Genomic DNA, 20,659 nt, shown 5'->3' with positions numbered 1-20,659 from the left:
AAAAACAACATGCTGGCGATTTCTTTTCGCCTCTTGGCCGTTATTACTTCCAGAAAAGAATTTTTCCGTTTGTCCGTTCCTTTGTTCGAAAGTCCGTTCCATTTTATACTTTCTTTGGCTAAGATGGGACACTGTGGGCATTTATGGACGGCGACATAAGTCGGAACTTAAAAGTAAAGCAAGTTTTCGAGCAAACTTGCACTTTACTTATTAGAACAGTTTTTTAAAGAAAGACTAGGATCGTGAGAATTTGCTTCGAAGAACATGCTTGCCTCAAACGTAACACCAGAAACTCGTGAAAAGAGGTAAATGGAAGAGTGTAACGCAGCCTAAGACCTCCTGAAAAATGTCTACTTGGCTCCATTTATGAAGCTTAGGTACGGCCATTAGATGCGTTAATTACCGGAAGGACTCGGAAGGAAAGTCATTACACTAAATGGTTTTAAAATTCTTGAAGTGAATTAAGGCGCCGGCCACGGTGATTTGTCTTCCAAAATATCTATTTTTGTCTATTTTTGTCCTTGCGAAAACTCAGCTAAATTATTTTCACCCATATTAGCGTTTTCACACTATTTTCAGCTATCCACATTAGTGCGTTCTTATTTTTATCAAATCCATATTTTTAATGCACTTCCGTCTATCGTCCACATTAAAAAACGTCATAAAACTGAAACGAAAGCATCAGTGTGTGATGTTGTTCTTCACGAGAGAGTTTGCAAAACCCCAGTCTTACCAGTGTACATTGTAAACGAAGTGTTTTGAAAACGATGCGTTTTCAAAAGACTTTTGAAAGCGTTTCTGTGTCTCCCTTATCGTCAGCCTGTTACGTTGTTTTTAGAACTGATATCTGCGCAGTGAGCGCAGAGGCGTTTAATCACGCGTTTTATTTTAGAAAACGCAATGATATTGATGGAAGTCACTAAAAGGAGGGTTCAAGTTGTAATTTTTCTGCTGTAAAGATCATTCATACTAGCTTTAACAGGTTTTGTTTTACGCTCTCTGAGGCATACTCAAGATTTCAAACTCAGGGAATGTTACAGATCAGGAGAGGCGAGCGGTCTAGGAGCACTTGACCTTGAAGTGATTCTGGTTTCACTGTAGTAGCGCCCTCAATATCACCTAAGCCTTGGTCTACTTTGAAGTCAAATCAAGCGGATCTTATAAAAGATTTAGCGATACCACGTGTAAAGCCATCACAGTCACCATTTTAGTCCGCCTTTTCTAAAGAAACCATGGACCTGTATTCAGTGAAAAATTCTCGTTAAAGAACGCGGACATTGGCTTTTTCTGTGCCCCAAAACATTTCTCAGGCGGTCACTTTATGCTGCTATTTTAAAATTTGTTGTATTTATAGGAAAAATGTAAATCCCTTAGACCGTGTCTACTCAATGCTCTTTCAAACTTCCTTTGTACATGATTAAGCTAAATTCGACGATGAGGAATGTCAAGCCACAAATATCAGAATGAGAAACGTCTGTACCGGCTGTCTCCAATCGCGTTCGTCAACGAGACCCCCAGTTTAACATCTAAAATTGCTAAATATGTCTCTTAAACCACAGGCAGACCACACCATGTGTTTGCGGTTAATAAGTGATGACGTGAGAGGAGCAGAATCTTTGATGGTTATAAAAAAAAGTTCTGAAAATTGAATGTCTCCATAAAGTTAAATGAAATTTTAATCGACGCATTTTTGGTATTTCTTCAACTTCATAGGCCATTTGAAGCCACTTTTTACGAAATTACCCTTGGCCGGAGATTGTTAAGAGAAGAAAGGAAGTCTCCTTTCGTGGTCTGCCTGTGCTTAAACAAGCGAAAAAGAGCACGCAAGTGAAACACGGTTTCTAGGCACTGATTACACGACAGTTAAATAATGCCACTCGGGAGTCACAAGATTGCTGATTGGAGGAACATGCTGGAACTTGAAATTAATGAGCCTTCATGAGGTGACTGAGGTTCAAAATAGCTATTAGCCAATGCAATTTCATACATGACTCGAGGAGATTTTTTACACTGATGTGGAATGCGCTGGATAACATAATGTAAATAATCTTTTCCCAACAGTATTTTTAGAAAAAGGATTATTCGCCCGGTCTTAACACCATTTAATGCAGTTTGTCGGAATTTGCCAGTTGCCACAGCTGCCGGTGAAGTTGTGAAGAAATGCTCGTTGTTTATTTATCATGAGGGGAAAATTAATGTTTGGTTTATTTGGGAGGCAGTCCCTCTGTGAGTGAAAAATTATGTAAATCCGTGACAAATCATCTTTGTTGACCACATAGATTGCAAAATAACGGAGGTGTTCTTAAAAGCATTACGCAATTTGACAATGAGTTTGAGAATGCATAAGAATAATCAGACGGCTGCCAAATGGAACTTATGAAAGTTTACTTATCAAGTGACAGTTATCATACGGCCATTACTTCTGATAGTGTCTGATGTCACTTGCACAGTGAAAGCGGAACGATAGAGAGCCTGAATTGAATGAACCGTCAGCCGAGTTTTACTGCGATGGTCAACACCCCAATTCTTAAGAGTGCTTCGAGAATAATGTTAGACCATGGTTTAACGGGATCTTTATCTGTACGTACTGCATGAAAAACGACTAAAATACACGATTCGTTGCAATTTTTGTTTCATGTTCCGTTGCCAAAACCAATTTTTCTTCGAGAGAGACCTCATACTCTCTTGTTCGTTATCTTTCTCAAATCTGTGAAGTATTATTTCATTTCGTCTTTGAGTTATACAGTATAGGCACGACTGACTTTAGGGCTTCCAACAATCATATTATAAACATTTTTTAAAGAAATTCAGATTAGAATTACTGTCGATCTTCTTCCATTTGTTATTGAACACAAAACGTGACGTTAACTGAAAAAGTTCAATGACTAAAACAGCTTGAGATAAAGTCCAACGCTTTTTTTATTGTTACATTCCTTGCGAATTTATCTGGCTGAGCGTAGGATCAACTCAGTATCTCCTCAAAGTTGAGTTTGCATTTGCCCGATTAGATAAATCATCTCACCATCTCATAACATCTATATCTGTAATTAAAATTTTGTTCAACGTCAATAAATTCGACAGGTAAAGGTAATTTCATCGCGCACGTCTCTGATAACATTGCTTTTACAAATGACGGTAAAATGGAAAGGTGACGTTTGAACTCAAAAAAAACGAATTAAGCCTGAGGAAATTGTGTCAATGATAGAACTGATAACAGCAGTCATTGAAAAGGCTCCCCTTCATAAGGTACTCAGCTTGTCTAAAACTGTCTCTGGCGTTAGCAGGGGAAAGAATGAATCCAACGGCCGGATTAAGTTTGGAGGAGAGAAATTCTTCCATTTCTTCAGATCAGTGCTTTGTCTTGCCAGATCCAAGCTTTAACACAGTAATGGATCGTCACACGACGAACCTTGTCACAGCCATTATAAACGGCTTATGTTCACCTTTCGCCGTTGTCGCCAATTTCCTAGTAGTGTTTGTGATCGCACGAAACGGCGGCCTTCACTCGCCGTCCAACCTTCTTTTGGCCAGCTTGGCGTCCTCTGACTTCTTGGTCGGTCTACTGGTACAACCATGCTACATTGTGTTCCGCTTACAGGAAAACATTTTGCATTTTGTGCCCTGTCTGTTTAGAGTGATTTATTCCGAAAGCTTCTGGGTGTGTTATGGAGTGTCGTTTCTGACACTAAGCGCCATCAGTTTTGAACGCTATATTGCGCTGCGCCTACATCTTCGCTACAAAGAGCTGGTTACTACACAGCGCGTTTTAAAGCTGGTTGTCAGCCTCTGGGTTTTGGAAATTACTCTGACTTCCTTGGAATGGATCTGGAAAAGTGGGCATTTGCGGAAAATTCACGCTTTCCTCTTACTTATCTGTCTCTTGGCCACCTTTGGCACACATATCAAAATATTTTGGATTCTCCGTCGACATCAGCGTCAAATAAACAGCTTCAGTCACATGCCACCAAAGAGGAATCTTCAGCGCCAAACAAGACTCGCAGTGAATGTCTCGTACATCGTTGTAATCTACATAACCTGCAACATCCCAGTATTACTCATCATGGCGTATCTTTTCGCTGGAGGACATCTCGACAATTTTAATATTTGCAGCTGGACTGAAACTATAGCGTTTTTAAATTCGTCGATTAATCCTGTCATCTGTTGTTGGAGGAACAGAGGGATACGAAAAGCCGTCTCAGCGAAGATCGTTTGTTTGAATAAAACATTGACTAAAATGGAACTTGGCAATACATCCGTTGCGACGAAGGGCAATAAAGTGAGATTGTCAGCTTATGTCATCCAGAGGAAATGAAGGTGAAGAACTCAATTAAAAAGTTGAGAGATATTACGAGTTTTGCAGGGCGTAATTACAACTTGGAATGTTTAAGTTAATTTCGATCGAGAATCGTAAAGACAGAACCAAAGTAATAAAAAAATAGTCAGTAATTAAGTGGTAATATTTCAAGGAGCCAAAATTAATTCCACCCTTTTGAAACCTAACGCCAAACAGCAATGTCGTAAATTTCTTAAGGCACTTACTAGGATGAATTTGACCAACAATCAAATATTTCTTGATTTCGCGATCATCTCATTTATTTTCGTGACCTTAATATTGATTAAAGGGTAATGTAGTAATGAGATATTATATGCTTGTCACTCTTAAGGATTAAACGGTTTAAGAAAGTACGAGAAACGTACTGAAGGGCGGGAAAACGCGAGTGATCCAGTCGCTTTTAAGTTCTTTACGTAATTGGTCGAGATAACAGCGTGTGTTTCCTACGCCAATCATCGAACGATATGGCGCAAAACCTATGTAATTGGTGATTGCATTTAATATTCAGCCGAAAAAAGCTAGATATTCTTCATCTGATGTTAGATAATATCACATGAAATTTATTTGTGGCGTTTGGAGTCGTGTTAATGCGCCAAAAAACTCTCATTTTCGTGTTTTATCACCTGTCACGTTTTTAATAAATTCTTAACAACACTTTCTAAAAGTACTGCATATGCTTGGTGTTTAACAATAGGCTGAATCTAAATTTCACAACTTCCTCTGTCAAGCATAAAAAACAGTATTGTATGACTAGTATTACTCTTCAGCCTTGATATGACATTATTCATCTATATATACTCGAACTCATTCACGAAGGTACAATCTTTTTTGTACAATACAGTCGAACCTCGATTATCCGAACATCGATTAACCGGACTTTTTCTCTGGTCCCGCTTTTTTCATGAATATTAATGACATTAGATATTAAAAACTTTAGGAGGTAGAAAAATTCAGAAATTATGTTAAAAGTCAGGAAAATTGCGTTTAAAACGGCGCATTACACGCTCCGCTTTCGAAATATCGAGCACTCGGAGACAAAAAGAGACGAAGTATTCTAATGCGTTCAGCTGAATTTTGATTTGTTCAGTATTGTTTTTTGTTGCTAAGCTGAGCGTGGGTTATGTAAACACACGAGACGATCATAACTCAAAACGACAACATGTCTACGAAGCGAAAGCGATGTGTTGAAGCAAACTTTTAGAATTAAAAATGTACTATCTTTATCTCTTTTGTTTACATTGTCTCATTATTATTCATATTTTCGATTATCCGGACTCTCGATTATCCGGACTATTTACCCCAGTCCCACCGAGTCCGGATAATCGAGGTTCGACTGTAATATAAACTTACCAAACAATAAGAACACTCCAAATCTATAGTAGACTTAAAAGCTTCAGGTTCCCTTTTTAATATAGAGTTTCACGCTAAGAACAACTCCTCTTGCCGTCACTGCAAACGAAGTTGTTGTTCATGTGGTACACTCTTGTAAATATGTATGTATTTCAGTTCCAAATTGCATTGTATATGTTTTGCACAATATTATGCATGGAAATAAACGAATGCGTATTTAAAGAATACAAAGTAAATGAAACAAGCAATCGAAAGAAGTAAAAATTGACTCTTAAATTAAGGCGAGAGTTTATTGCTTGACGCTATTTGGTCCATTGATCAAACTGATGACAAATGTCGAAGCCTAGGTCATAAGACAGAATTCTGACAAGTTAGAAGGGAGAAACGTTTTCATAAGGCTAAATTTAATTTGCACCTTTGAAATTGTGCGTTCAGACCAATAACTTCTCAAAATAAATACACTTCATAAACTCTAGTACGAGACGAATTGACTTCGAGTATGAAAAGAAACAAAAGAACAAATTTTATTCCCTCTTCAGTTCGAAATTTTACCGAAGAATTTTCTTTTAGTGAATGAACAGAAAAAAAAGTTTGGATGTTAATTGTATTTCAATATTCGCACTAAAATTCATACCATGGTTTTAAACACTCTCTTATTTGTTTTGTTGCTGTGCCATTTATTTCAGCTGTTCATTAAAAGAAACAAAGCTTTTCACGCATATGCTAATGCAACCTTACCATCGCGGAAAACATATTGAAATGACGACCACTGTCAAGAAGTTAATAACCTGACTTCAAACCTTTTGGTCAGAAATTTTGGACATTGAGACAGCATCTCAATTTTACGAAAAGCATGCTGGTTTGTTAGTGTGGTATGGAAATTACCATGTCGTTCTAACTTCGAAGCTTAGATACTGACGCGGATGATCCATAAATGGGGTTGAATCAGTCGGAGGAGTGTTTCTTTCTTGTGGATCCAGAGTTCCATAATGTTCAATACCGCTATTCCACCAACTTTGCAACGAGTATCATCAGCGGCATATTTTCTCCCGTTGCTGTCACCGCAAATTTCGTCGTTCTTTATGTAATTTTCCGCGCTGCATGGCTTCGAGATCCTTCCAACCTACTCTTGGCCTGCTTGGCCGCCTGTGATATGCTGATCGGTGTTATTGTCCAGCCCAGCTATGTCTCATTCCGGCTGAGTGAAAACAGAGACCATTTCGTGCCATGCTTTGTAAGAATAATCTACTCGACGTCATTTTTTATCTGTTACGGAGTGTCTTTTCTGACGCTTAATTCAATAAGCTGCGAACGCTACATCGCCTTGACAATTCATCTTCGTTACAAAGCCATCGTTACCAAACGTCGCCTGCTACTAGTCGCCGCTGTAATATGGGTCTTAAACGCCTCACTGACTTGCCTTCAATTTGCTGGCATCAACGACATCGTGAGAACAATTCATTTAACAATCTGGTTTGTATGCTTGTTCACTTCAGGTCTACTGCAGTTTAAAATCGTCGGGATCGTTCGTAAGCATCACGATCAAATCCGACGACAAGAACACCAGTTTAACTTGAACGCGAATAGTTACCGACGCCAGTTAAAACTTGCTACCAGTATAGCTTATATCGTAGGGATTTATATTTTTCTTAACCTTCCAGTTCTTGTAGTAACGACCTACCACCAAATAGTGAGAGGAAATTTGAGTACCCTGAATTATTACAGCTGGGCAGAGACGGTTGCTCTTTTGAATTCGTCTCTAAATCCTTTTATTTGTTGCTGGCGGAGTCGAAATATAAGGAAGGCAATTTTTAAACTCGTGGCAACATGGATAACATGTAAAACTTCCAGCAAGGGAGGAGATGAAGATGTTGTCCATAACGGTGTAAAAAATTCAAGAAAGTATGAATTTGGTTGTCATCTGAATATGAAGCCACTTCGACTTTAAGAGCTCAAATGTGAATTGGGAAGATAAACTGCAATAAATTCATAGCGAGATTCTTGAATTGATTTTTATTCATACAAAAAAGAAAAAAAGTTCAAAAAGGAACCTCTAAAATGGTAAAATATTGCAAAGTGTTAACCGTTTATGTACAAAGGACATTCTTTTAAAACAAACAACTCTACTTGTTTAGATTAATATGTTTACTTACACTGACCGGTGTATTTGTTTATGGAATTGTATTTAGGAATAAATTTTATTTGAATTTTATCTCTAGGTTTTGTTGAACTGAGTGATTCAAGATCTCAAAATGTCCCATATTTCAACATGATTCGCAGGTCTCTAGAGACAACGGAGCAAAAATCAGGCCATAGAAAGTTTTCCTTCGCCGACGTAATACGGAACATGAGAGGAAAATTTTCAGAGGATATGATATGGTCAATTAGAGCCATTTATCTCATTTTCCATCAATAATTTAACAGCTTTCAATTTTCTTTTTCGAATTTATCTTATGCAAATATTTCGATCCTTTTGCTAAATAATGAACTACATTTGGCTCCTTTATGCTCGATGCTTTGTTGGGAAATTTATCGGAAATCAATGCATAATTTTATGGCTACTATGCATTGGTAAGTTTCTAGATGAATTCGGACCCAAAAACAGAGCTAAAGTCTTTGTCATGTCTGTAATTTGGGATGTAGTGTCTATAAAAAAACTTGAAGATAATTATTTAGGGAACTTTTCGTCTCCATTATCGGATAAATCGTTATTCGAGACGATTATGACTATCGATGGTTCTTGGCAACGTCTGAATCTTACTAGAGAAACGTCTTTGTCTGATAATGTAGTGTTGGACAAATATCTGGGAATTTTTCTCTCCTTTCGACAGGTGCAAAGTTCCCTGATCCCCTTGCGAATTAGCTTCACTCTCCAAAGGCATATTATTGGGTTAACAGAGGAGTTAAAAAACGCAGCTGTCTCGGCCCAACTGTACAAATCGTAGGTATTTATATCAATGTGAACAATTTGATGGACGGTAGTGATGAGAAGGACTGGAAGATTGAATGCCAAATAAACTGTAACAATGCATGCGATGTTTGCTGCAAACTTTACTTGCATGTGAGTGTGATTCGGAAGATAAATTTGAGGATAAGATGATTGAAGTCTCTTGATTTGCTGCTGATGGTAGCGAATGATTGGGAGGATTCTCAACTGGCTTACAACCGCAGCTATTAATAAAAGCAACCATGAGCCAAGGTGAATGCCTCTGGCCACCTCGGTATGGGCCCACTGCAGAAGTGTCAGTAAGATGTTCGCCAACCAAATGAGAATTATAAGCTTAAAGATTCTTGACAAACGTATTAGATGCGAGTACTTTAGCGGAAATAGCAGTGCAAGGAGTCTTTCCCAGCTAATGACACATAAAGTAACAAGAGAAACGCCATAGCACACGAAAAACCCGGTGGAGTAGAACAACCGTAAAACGCATGGGACAGACCTGTGCTGGTTCTCTATTAATCTGAAGGCAACGTAACTTGGCTGAACAAGCAAACCAACGAGAAAGTCGGAAGCAGCTAAACATCCTAGCAACACGTTCAAGGGTGTCCGAAGAGATATCTTTCTGCTGATAACCAGGATGATGAGAAAGTTTGCCGCTACACCGAACGGCGACAACACTGCATTTATAACACCTGTTACAAGATTAGTAGTAAAGCGTTCTGCTGCTTTGTCGAATTCTGGATCAGGCAAAATCAACACGCAAAAGTCCTTCCCAAGAGGACGGAAATCCGAAGAAACCGTTGTTGACGAGGCGTTCGTGATGTTGGCCATGTTTTTCTCAGTGACTGTCATCAAGCGCTTTTAAAAAAAATGTTAAAACAGCTGATTTAGACCAACTTCAAGAAGACTTGCCATCTTTTCTTCTAATGTATTCATCTACTTCTTACCCAAGGTGTTCAATAGCACTTAGGTAAACATGTCATCGGCGTAGTTAACGAATACTTTGCGGGTGAAAATGACCTGCCGTGCTACTGGTTATCAAATGCAAGACTTCTTTTCTATGGGTGATTTAAAATGTTAAAATTTAATGAAAATTTCATCGTGAATATTTTTTTAAAAACTGTTGTGGTGTAATAATAAATAAAAAAACCATTATTTAATAGTCAAGCCCAAAATACGTGGGTAGTTTGTTTGGTTGGGATCAAAAGAGTTTTTTAGTTGAACTTGACAGGCATTGCTAAAAATATTGACAAGCGAGAGAAATTTTGATTATGGAAGGCCTTGAGAATAATAAATTACATATAATATTCTACACGAATCACAAAATTAACATCCCGGAAAAAAAGAATGGAAAACAAAATCACTCTGTTAAAAAAAAAAAAAAAAAAAAAAAAAAAAAGCAAAAGAAGCAAGGAATAACTTTGAGGAATTATCCTATCTATTTCTCAAAGTCGTGAAATCTCTTGACCAGTTCTAATGCATGTTTTATTAACACTGCAAATAATAAATATTTTCCATAATTGAGTGGGTTGCTCGAAGTTGGCAAAACATCGATACTCAAAGCAGATCAACATTTGCGAAGGTTCAATATCGGTTAGTATCGTATCTACTTTAGTAAATGGCATCAATTTGGGCTAAACATGACTCTTAATGGAAAAAGGAAAATCTAAGCTGGACAGACGGCGAGAAAAATCCCGTGTAAGCTTACAAAAATGTTTAACCAAGATCATGAATAACTCCTACATGTGAAATACTTGTAAAGTACTGAAAAATCTAAGAAGGATTTCTATCTTAAGCGCGTTACAAATTATTATTTTCGTAGTTACAAAATTCAATACGGAGAATATTTTTGAGCATTGGTTTATCTTTGAAAAACTCTCATTTTGAAAAAATTTGTCTATCATCTTCCAGATGTCTAAGTTCCCAGCACTTGCCACTTTAATTTACCGCGTGAATAACCTGTGTTAACTAACTAAACATGTCTAGAGCCGTTCTATTTAAATCTGAAGGAAATTATTATGAATAAAAAGGAGTTCCGGCAAAACTTTCTAGTCAACCTTGTGCTTCTCCTCAGGCTTTGCAAAAATAAAACGTAATTTTGCGTAAGTATCCAAGGAAGTCCATTTGTTGAATTTTTATCCAAAGTTTACCTAAAATTTATATCGCTATTGTGCGTGTTGTTGTAGGATTGGCCACCTTCGCTTTCCCAAGCCCAAATTATTTTAAAATTGCAATTATTCATTGATTTAAAATGAGTGGTGTACAATTTTAGATAAACTTCCAGTATACCAGATTTTACCAAAAGATTGAACAAATACAAAATTTAGAACTTAATTTTTTAAAAATTACTTTAAAAACCCTAGATCGAGGAAAAGGACGCAAAATATATTTTTATATCTTACGTGTTTACCGAACCCACTAATGCACCGTCATCGTAAGCTGTTGACAGCAATTACTGCGTTGGCTGTGAGTTGTGGCCCACCGATTGCCAAATTTAAGATCGAATTAAGAAGTTACCAAATCCATTAGGATTTTCAGTCTTATTTTTAACCTAGCTGTTCTTTATTCTTTATAGGGAAGTACTCCTAATGAGTGAAATCTACCTTTCTGGGCATTTGTAAAAACTTTCAACAGATTGGCTAAATTTTAACCTGGTATGAAATTATCCAATTGATCTCTCTTCTGTTAGACGCACAATGACAGGTGATGGACGCTTTCCCTAGTAATTCTTGCCAGTACTTTCCTTTCATTTGAAATTTGCATTAAAAAACTTATGTGCTAGTTTTGAGCCGTGGAGCGGTTAAAGCTCGTAGGCGTCTCACTTCCATCGACTGCAAAAAAACAAAAGGATAGCTCTCGACACGCCAACACAGTCGACGGGGAGCTATATCTGTTGTTAAATACAATACCGATTGGAGAAATCATCACTGAATAAGTCAAAATCGTTAAAAACACCTGCATTGTTTTACCTAAGGAGAGGCAAACAAAACCGTGTGACATGGAATTCTCCGCAGCAGAACAAAATCTCACAACCGTTCCTCCTTCGATTGGCTCAACCAAAGATAGTGGTTGCTTTCATCTTCCAGATCCAAAGTTTGACGAGTTCTACCATCGTAGAACCGCTAACCTAGTGACAGCTGCAATGAACGCGATTTTATCGCCGTTTGCTGTGGCAGCTAATTTCCTGATGGTTTTCATTATCTGCAAAACGTCTTCTCTCCATTCACCACCGAACTTGCTGCTAGCCTGCCTTTCCATATCAGACATTTTTGTTGGCCTCGTTCTGCAACCCAGTTATGTTGCGTATAGACTGCTAGAAAACCAGCATGGATTTGTCCCTTGTTCCGTCAGGATGTTATACTCAACAGGATTCTACGTGTGTTATGGTGTGTCGTTTATGACGTTATGCACCATTGGGTGCGAAAGATTACTTGCTCTGCTCTACCATCTCCGATACCCTCAAATCGTCAGCCAGGATCGTGTAATGAAAGTAGTTTCATTATTATGGTTTGTTAATATATCCTTAACTTTTCTGCAATGGGCTTATAACTATACTTTTCGAACAATTCATCTTGGATTGTGGGTTGCATCCCTTCTCATCGCGGTTGCCACCCAATGTAGAACTATTCCTATAATAAGGTATCACCAGAGGCAAATTCGAAATTTAAACCAGACGCATTGGCGCGGTCGCCAAATGCAAGTCAAGCTCGCGATAAACATTGCATCCATATTAGCGATATACTTTGTGCTCAACCTGCCAGTGCTTGTCATTACCATATCTCACCAAGTAGCATCTAAACAGATTACTAGCTACAACCTATACAGTTGGGCTGAGACGGTAGCGTTCATAAATTCATCCGTCAATCCGCTGGTTTGCCTGTGGAGAGTGAAGTCCATTCGAAATGAGATAACAGGTTTAAGAATTTGGAAGAGGTTGCAGCTGGCAAGACATAGATTCAAAAAAGACAAGACGCCTGGGGTGATACCTCTAGATAAGAACCTTGTCTTGGTCAGATTTCGACAAATTACGGCCCCTTAATCTTTAAGCACCAACTTCAGTCCACATGACTACATAGCAATGTGCCGATATGAAATTAACCCTTAACCCTGTTATCTGAATACAAATTCTCCATACTGTTCTATAAACATTTCCTATGGAGCTGAAAAGGTGAATTTGTTACAAAATCAGCACCTTTTTTAGTTAGTGGTAATTTATATCATTCTCGTGACCTTAACGTTTGATTCCTGGGTGATATTGTAAAGAAAATTAGATGTTAGTCACCCATGGGGGTCAAAGGGATAACGAGGAAATCGTAGACAATATTTTAAAGGGAAGTTTCATGATATTGTCCCACGAATAGAAAATTCGAAGTTTGAGCACCTGCTACCTTTGCCGACATCCTTAGAATTTCCGGACTCTTTACCTTTGCCAAAGCATAAAAGCTGTCAATAAATGCTGTCAATCCCTCCTAGGAGTTTTCTGTTGCTAGACTCAGTTTTAATGTAAAAGCAATTTGTGCTTGGCCTAACAATGAAGTTGTATGTAAGTTCTGTTTACGTTTTTTTTTTCTCTGGTACGATGGTAGATTAAAACTAAAATTATTGAACTGAGAGTGTTTATTTATAATTATTGAATCAAGAAGAAAAAAGCAATTTTGTTTTTCTTGTTTTTGTAAAATTGAGAGTTTAGAATTTAGTAGTGTTAAACTTGTATCTAAACTATAGCCTTTTAAAACATTAGATATTTAACTTTATCCACTCAGACGTGTTCGCATGCGAGCAGATATGGAACAAAGAAAAGACCTTTCCGTTTTTAGCTGCGTCATCCATCAGTGATGCTGATCTTCATTTTAGATTGCAAAGTACTGAAGGTCTTCCTTCCAAGATAATATTTTATTTCTCCCCTCTAGCTGCTACACATTTCCTTGTAAATTAGTTACGATAATTTGGTGTCGGATCGAGGTTACAACTTGTACCTGATAAGTTTTAATATTCTCATTACCTGTTTGCTTGATAATGTATAGATGTTATGAGAGAAATTATATGCTAATCACTTAAACGGTAATTTACCACTGTTCTCGTGAGCTTTTTCGAGTATCGAAATCCTTAAAATTTTGTTTTTTTCGCGTCTAGTTGGTTGAGAATTCGAAAGGTAACACGTGTTTTCTACACGAAACGTAAATTGCAGCAAGGCTAAATGAATGAAGCCAAGGCTTTACATTGACTTTAAAGTTCCATAACCAGCTGAAGTGTCTGAAATTCGACTGTTCAGAACCGACTATTGTTTATTTGCTTCTATATCATCAGTTCTAAATTCCCTCCAATATGTGTCTTAGATAAATCTTGCAGGTGGCATTTTCTTTATTGCTAGCTTATTTTATGTCTTGTCTCCTCCAGCAAACCATAGGATTTATGAAGGAGGTCCAGGAGGCCATAGTCGCCCATTGGCTATAATCCTCTGTATCATTAGTTCTATTCCCCTCCAATATGTGTCTCACAAAAATCTTGCAGGTAGCATTTTCTTTATAGCTTTCCTGATGTCCTGACTCCTCCAACAACAAACCATAGGATTTATGAAGGAGTTCAAGAAAGCTATAGTCTCACTCCAGCTGTAGTAATCATACGAGTCAATGTGGCCAGTCGCAATTTGGTGATAGGTGGTAACAACCAATACCGGCAAATTAAAGAAGAAATATATCCCCACAATGTAAGCAACGCTAACTGCAAGCCTGACTTGGATTCGAAAGTTTTGATTTCCAGCTGATAGCCTTTGATGCCGCTCGATATCTCGACAGTGGCGGCGCACGATCCGATGGATTCCAAACTGAGAAATCCCTGCGATGAAAAGAGACATGAACCAGAAAAACAAGCTCGTGCCTCGCGCGATTTTGATGATGCGAGCCCATTGAAGAGAAGTTAAGGCCACGTTTAGAAACCAGATAAACACTACGAAAATTAACACTCGACGCACAGTTACCAGACATTTATAGCGAAGGTGAAGCCTTAAAGCGAGATATCTCTCAAAGCTTATTGTGCTCAAGGACATGAAAGAGACTCCATAGCAGATGTAAAAACCATTTGCATAAAGGAGTCTTACTGCACAGTTTACATAACCGTATTGGTTTTCTCTCAGTCGATAAGCAAGGTACGCTGGTTGCACGATTACACCGACTAAAAAGTCTGATGAAGCCAAACAGGCGATCAACATACAAGAGGGTGTACAACGAAGAGTCGGACTCCGCAAGATTGCTACAAAAACCAAAAAGTTAGCAATTACAGCGAACGGTGCAAAGATGGCGTTGATGATACCAGTGATTAAATTGCTTAGGTAGCGGTGAGACGCCATTTGAAAAGAAGGGTCTGGTAAATGAGAACAAAGGTGAAAAATCTGATCATCATCGACAGGGAAGACATCACTAGCCATTTCTGAATACTCCATCTTACCATCTATAATCCATTTTAAACCTCTCCGTCCTTGGCTGTCATTTTTCAAAGTTGGTTTATAATTTCTCCCCCTTGTTTTCCTTTCTTATCAAACAATTATTTGGAAGCCGTAATTATGCTGGTAGTAGTTTTAAACGTCGAAAAGAAACTGATCAAAATTTTGCCTTGAAACTCTCTCGCGTACAGGCAGGATTGAAGTCTTCTTCAAGTCGTAAGCCTCTCGTACGTTAATGTTCGAATCACCTTCTATCCTAATGTCAATTAATTTATCCTAATTTTCACCCCTTGGCATATGATTGATTCAATAATTGACGGCAGTCCGGCTACAAATGACAATTTTAATTTCACTTTGAAAAAAAATATATGAAATGTTGCATTAAGAATTTAAAAATGTTCTCGTAGCAAAATGATATTTTTTTGAAAACTAAATAACCAGTCTACCAAAAATTTAAAAAAAAAAAAATTTTTAACCCCTACAAAAAAAGCAAAGAACGCATTTTTATTTTCATCTCGAGATGTCATTTGCTCACTATAGAGCCTGTCACTAGAATGAAATTCAATCACGACAAGTTCTTTCCTAAATAACAGACAGACAGGATTGAATTACACCTCTCGTGTCAGTTTGTTTAAACAGCTGATTCAGCCAAGACTCTTCTCATTATTCTTTTGGTGCTCGTTTATCCACCATTTAGCAGGCAGCCAATCGAGTAAATTTGCTCTGAACTGTGTCACATGGATTTTTTTTCTCTGACGATGGCTTTTATTTTTTCCCTTGATTAAATTTTGGGAGAAAAAGTGGAGAATTGCTCATATTAAGCCCTTTACATCCCAACATCAGTATACATATTCTTCATACTGTTCTTTATATATTTCCAAAGATGCGTCCGAGGAGAATTTGTTTAACAATCAGAAGCTTCTTTACTTGGTGATCATTTACGTTACTCTCCTGACCTTAGTTTTTGATTTAGGGTTGATACTTTTGGGAGAAATTAGTTGCTAACCACACCAAAGGGGGTAGAAGGGTTGATAAAGGCGTAGCTAAGGGGAGGGGGAGTGGGGTGATCCTCGTATATTGGTCCTGAAGAACGAAAATTTAATTAAAAAAACAAAACAAAAACAAACCAAAACAAAAAAACAAACAACAAAAGAACAAAAACGACCAACAATCTTGCATTCCTCCCTCACTGAAAATATTTAGACGTCGTAAATGTGCTGAAGGGAAACAAAGCACAAAGTAAACCAAATGAAATTGGAGAGACAAAAAGCTGAATACTTTATACCCTAAAACTGATTTTTTTTCTTCGCATATAGTGTCCTTACTAAAAATCATTTCTCTGTGTCCATCTATAAGGCTTAAATGACTAATATTTCAACCAAATCTTTTCGTTCCGAAGGCCTGCAGACATGAAGGGTTTCACTTGCTCCTCAGTCACAAAGACATAAAAAATAATCTGGGATGAGCATTATATTTATTTGATATTAGGGATGGAAACAGATTATGATTATCAGGGCACACATAACAAGCCAGAAATTTGAGAAGTTCTGCAAAATAAATAAATAAATAAATAAATAAATAAAAAGTCGATTGTCAATGTAAGGTGGATATGTACCAAGTCGTAGTTTTCACAGTCTATTTTTCCAGGTTGATTAACCCTTTAACTCCCAAGATCTTATTAGTAATTCTCCTTACTGTCTGCCGTACAATTCCTATGATGCCAATTTGGAGAATTTGGTATTGGATCAACTAATAATCCCCTAATTGATATTTTACTTCATTCTCATCACTTTTATGCTTGCTATGGTATTGATATTGTAAGGAGAAATTCTCTCTTGGTCACTCACGGGAGCTAAAGGGTTAAGCAAGTCTAAATTGCGTGTCAGAAATTCATGTTTTCATTGAGTTTGGTGATTTTGTTGTGTATTGGTATAAACAAGGCATGCTGCCTTCTAAATCAATTAATCAATCCATTAAGGTCCTGTCATATTCATTTCCTTTTTGTAGCTGTTTTGTTTGTATTTTTTTGCTTGCCCGTTTAAACTGTTTTCTTATCGGTTTCAAAACACCTAATTAAAATGCGTCTTCAATAGAGAGCCCTGTAGAAGTCCTAAATGTAATAACTATCCTAAATGTAATAAAGTCCTAAATGTAATAACATTTGGTCCTAAATGTAATAAAGCCCTAAATGTAATAACGTTCGGTCCTAAATGTAATAAGGCTCCTATGCAATCGTTTAACTGCGCTAACGTTGAGATGTGAAAGTGACAGCTGTTGCATCAAAGAATCCTCTGACCAGTATTCATGGCATATTGCGGGCTCACTGATATTAATCAGCGTCTTTTTATTTGCTAAAGACGTAGATTGAAAAGCCCTGGCTACAAAACCTTATATTGATACTGATGTGTTTTGGCAGCAAATTGACGGACGCAAAAGCAATGAGAGCGCTGACCAATAGCTCTCTTTATATCATTGGCTCAGACTCTTAAGTGTAACAGATTTTGACGATATACTTCTGTCATCAGTGCTGAAGTTAACATTTCATGAACCGAATTACAAGGAAAAGGAAGTCCACCGACTTATACGTTAGACAAATTCCGGGCTTGGAAGTGCATTTTTTGTACTGTCTTCCCTTGCTAGAATTGTATGGATCTGCATAAAATATATTCATATGCGTTATTGACCAAGCGTGAGGTCAAAATAGCTGGATGTTGGCCGAGTTCTTTTTTTTTGCGTTTTTATTGGACGGAGACGAAGTCCATAAAAAAGAAGAAAAAGAACGAGACTAATACCCAGAAATCTTGACCATACAAGCTTGGTCAATAGAGTTTATATTCTCCCGGCTTAATCATTAAAGGATTCATTGTATAGCAAAATATTTCGCTTTGATAAGAATCAAGAATGGCCTGTTTATTTCGAGAGCCGATAGTGAAAGCCAACTGTGCTTGCAGCACAATAAACTCAAGAAGGTCGTTTATTTTTTTCTATTTTTATGCCAACATCGTCCAAAAGTTACGAACTTTATAAGTTTTCTTGCGTGGGATCAATACGGGGAATCCCGAGCGGGCGAGGGTGGGCCCATCATGCCCGCTCAGGTAGCCAATCAGAACACAGGATTCACTTCATCTTGCCCGCGTGCGCTGCTAGCTTTATGATAAAGTGACTTACAGAGCAAGATGTCTACTGACCAATCATATGTTATCCCATTTCACGATAAAAGGTCTCGACATATTGCCTTTTTTTCCACGCAAGAGTGAAATTGAACCATTGAGCTACAATATTCAACACAAGATGGTCAGTTGATGGTCTAATGAACCATTCATTTTTTTTTCCCTTTAGCCCTTTATGACAGGTTCATCAGTTCCCGAACCGAATTATTGGGAAAACATATATTTGATCTCAAGTTTATATTCCATTTTTTTGTCGTCATCCCTTCTCCCCGCCTTGAGGGGAGAAAATGAATAGATAAATAGATGATGAAGAAGAAAGCTCAACAGTTTTCATTTAGTCATATGGTACATGAACTGATTACTGAGGTGGAGTAAAGCCATAGAGGGCTAGGAATGTAATATCCCAGGTTCAAAATTGAATAAATCATGATAGTCAGTCTTAAAAATGAACCCAAATGCTTCATTAAAATCAATTGACACTAAATAACATTGATGTGCAAAATTTCAGTAACACAACTGATAATAATAATTTTCTTTTGGATTAACATGTGACACAGCGAAATCATTCAAACTGCTCTAAAATGTTGCATCACTACTAAAGACTTTAACACGAACGATAACATCAACAATAGCATGCTAGTTCATCATCAATTGTAGTCAATTTTTTGTCAAAAAAAGTCTTAATGATTACGTACCAATCGATTCCATCTTATTGAGCTTCCAGCCAAGCACTAGCCCACTTTGGGCTGGAAATGATTTTCTTTAACTCGATCAATAGACCGCTTTAAGGACCATACTTCGACTGCTGATATTTCTTATGTCTAGCAAGTAGAAAGACGCTGATTTATATCAGCGAGCCCGTAATGTGACATGTATACTGGTCAGCGGTTTTTTGGTGCAACGGCTGTCACTTTTACATCTCATTGTGGATGTCCGCCATAACAACAATGCACTGAAGGAGTTAAACGATTGCATTGGAGGCTTATTACATTTAGGACTAAATGTTATTACATTTAGGACTTTATTACATTTAGGACCAAATGTTATTACATTTAGGACTTTATTACATTTAGGAAAGTTATTACATTTAGGACTTCAACAAGCCCTTCTCCGACGCGTATACCGGTAACAACCTTGGCAAGTTTCCAATTCAATGGAGGTAAACGCTTGTCTTTTCAGTGATACCTTGGTGCGACTTTTTTTGAAGTATTTTAAAATGAAGCTATCGAGAAATAAATGAAATCTTTACTTCGTGTGTCTAATATTTCATCAAGGGGTAAGCCCTTTAAGAAACTATGGTGCTGCGTCGTTGTGAGAGTATAACAAGATAATTTTGGTTTTATCAACTGAGTTGATGATGTAAGTTGGCCACCTTAAAAAGAGTTTCGAGCTGACGTGTCGAGCGTTAGCCCTTCGTCAGAGCGAATGGGATAATAAGCCTGTGTTTTGTTGAGTTATTAACATGCAAAATTCCAGATATACCAATTTTAATACACCTGTTATTCTTATTTTCTACGCAAAACCATCTCATTGCGAGCGGCACATACAAATCCAATGCCCCTCCCACTCCCCCCGTCTCCAAATTTACCACACTGCAGGTGCTGTGGCACGTGCGTAATCAAATCACAGTTTTCCAAATACTTCATAGTTTTCTAGGGCTCAATAGCCCCTCCCAGCCTCTCCTCCTTCCTACCCTACCTTCCCCCCCCCCCCCCCATCTCCATATTTACCACACGCCCCGAATATTACTGCAGGTGCTCTGGCACGTGTGCCTGAAATATTACGTAATCAAATCGAAGTAAATATTTTGCAATAGGGAAGTGTTATGAAAATATGACTTAAGTATTGCGTACGTATTACATAAGTGTTATGTAAGTATGACGCAAGTATTGCGTACGTTTAACGCAAGTATGACGTAAGTGTAGAAAATCTCTTTCGTTGACAAATTTCAGATAATAATTTTCTCCTCCTCTTTTGCTTTGTATTCTTTTTGTATGCACGTTAGGCCCGCGTGATTTCACAAATTAGCCAATCATGTACCTCGAAGAACTAACTTTGGCTTTTTATAGTAATTATATCGTAAGTAGCCATGTAATTCAATCAACAGGGTTCAATTCTCTTAAAATATTGCGAAACTTCATGAATTTTCTTATTAAGAAAAAATTTTTTTTATCATTTCACTCTACATACCATTAGAGAACGAAAGGCAACTCTTAGCCTTTTTACTGGCATCAGTTATGAAAAAAAGCCAGCAGATCAATCGGGTCAACAATCGTGGAAGCGCTCGTGATTGGTTGCACGCATCCCGAACTGATCGGCTTTCTCGCCAGTGTACGGTAAGAAAATCTTCGCAGTTTCAAGATGGCCCTTTGGATGACAAGTGCTCTCTTGAAAAGGGAATGGAAATCGTGAAGAGCCAAGTAAAA

At 37.7% G+C, this 20,659-nt stretch overlaps 5 protein-coding genes across 5 annotated transcripts; 3 read left to right on the top strand and 2 right to left on the bottom strand.

Moving 5' to 3' along the window:
- Window positions 1-3,292: 3,292 nt before the first annotated feature.
- On the top strand, window positions 3,293-4,312 carry LOC131778951 (adenosine receptor A2b-like). The gene has a single exon (XM_059095447.1). The coding sequence runs from the start codon at window positions 3,293-3,295 to the stop codon at window positions 4,310-4,312; it is 1,020 nt and encodes a 339-aa protein (XP_058951430.1).
- A 2,299-nt stretch (window positions 4,313-6,611) lies between these two features.
- Window positions 6,612-7,645, top strand: LOC131778456 (adenosine receptor A2b-like). Its single transcript, XM_059094873.2, has one exon. The coding sequence runs from the start codon at window positions 6,618-6,620 to the stop codon at window positions 7,629-7,631; it is 1,014 nt and encodes a 337-aa protein (XP_058950856.1). The 5' UTR covers window positions 6,612-6,617; the 3' UTR covers window positions 7,632-7,645.
- A 284-nt stretch (window positions 7,646-7,929) lies between these two features.
- LOC131778961 (melanocyte-stimulating hormone receptor-like) lies at window positions 7,930-9,599 on the bottom strand. Its single transcript, XM_059095458.2, has one exon. The coding sequence runs from the start codon at window positions 9,474-9,476 to the stop codon at window positions 8,352-8,354; it is 1,125 nt and encodes a 374-aa protein (XP_058951441.2). The 5' UTR covers window positions 9,477-9,599; the 3' UTR covers window positions 7,930-8,351.
- A 1,872-nt stretch (window positions 9,600-11,471) lies between these two features.
- On the top strand, window positions 11,472-12,663 carry LOC136277501 (melanocyte-stimulating hormone receptor-like). Its single transcript, XM_066159724.1, has one exon. The coding sequence runs from the start codon at window positions 11,623-11,625 to the stop codon at window positions 12,661-12,663; it is 1,041 nt and encodes a 346-aa protein (XP_066015821.1). The 5' UTR covers window positions 11,472-11,622.
- A 1,080-nt stretch (window positions 12,664-13,743) lies between these two features.
- LOC131778465 (cannabinoid receptor 2-like) lies at window positions 13,744-15,048 on the bottom strand. The gene has a single exon (XM_059094883.2). It carries the CDS (start codon window positions 15,046-15,048, stop codon window positions 14,119-14,121), a length of 930 nt encoding a protein of 309 aa, XP_058950866.2. The 3' UTR covers window positions 13,744-14,118.
- Between the last annotated feature and the right edge of the window lie 5,611 nt (window positions 15,049-20,659).

The sequence above is a fragment of the Pocillopora verrucosa genome, chromosome 12, assembly GCF_036669915.1.
Source record: "Pocillopora verrucosa isolate sample1 chromosome 12, ASM3666991v2, whole genome shotgun sequence".
In the NCBI taxonomy this organism is placed as follows: domain Eukaryota; kingdom Metazoa; phylum Cnidaria; class Anthozoa; order Scleractinia; family Pocilloporidae; genus Pocillopora; species Pocillopora verrucosa.
Note: the sequence above shows the minus strand (reverse complement) of the source record. Positions and strands in the feature narration are given on the sequence as shown.

Excerpts from the sequence above, each read along its gene's own strand:
- LOC131778951 (XM_059095447.1), top strand. The coding sequence starts at position 3,293 with ATGAATCCAACGGCCGGATTAAGTTTGGAGGAGAGAAATTCTTCCATT.
- LOC131778456 (XM_059094873.2), top strand. The coding sequence starts at position 6,618 with ATGGGGTTGAATCAGTCGGAGGAGTGTTTCTTTCTTGTGGATCCAGAG.
- LOC131778961 (XM_059095458.2), bottom strand. The coding sequence starts at position 9,476 with ATGACAGTCACTGAGAAAAACATGGCCAACATCACGAACGCCTCGTCA.
- LOC136277501 (XM_066159724.1), top strand. The coding sequence starts at position 11,623 with ATGGAATTCTCCGCAGCAGAACAAAATCTCACAACCGTTCCTCCTTCG.
- LOC131778465 (XM_059094883.2), bottom strand. The coding sequence starts at position 15,048 with ATGGCTAGTGATGTCTTCCCTGTCGATGATGATCAGATTTTTCACCTT.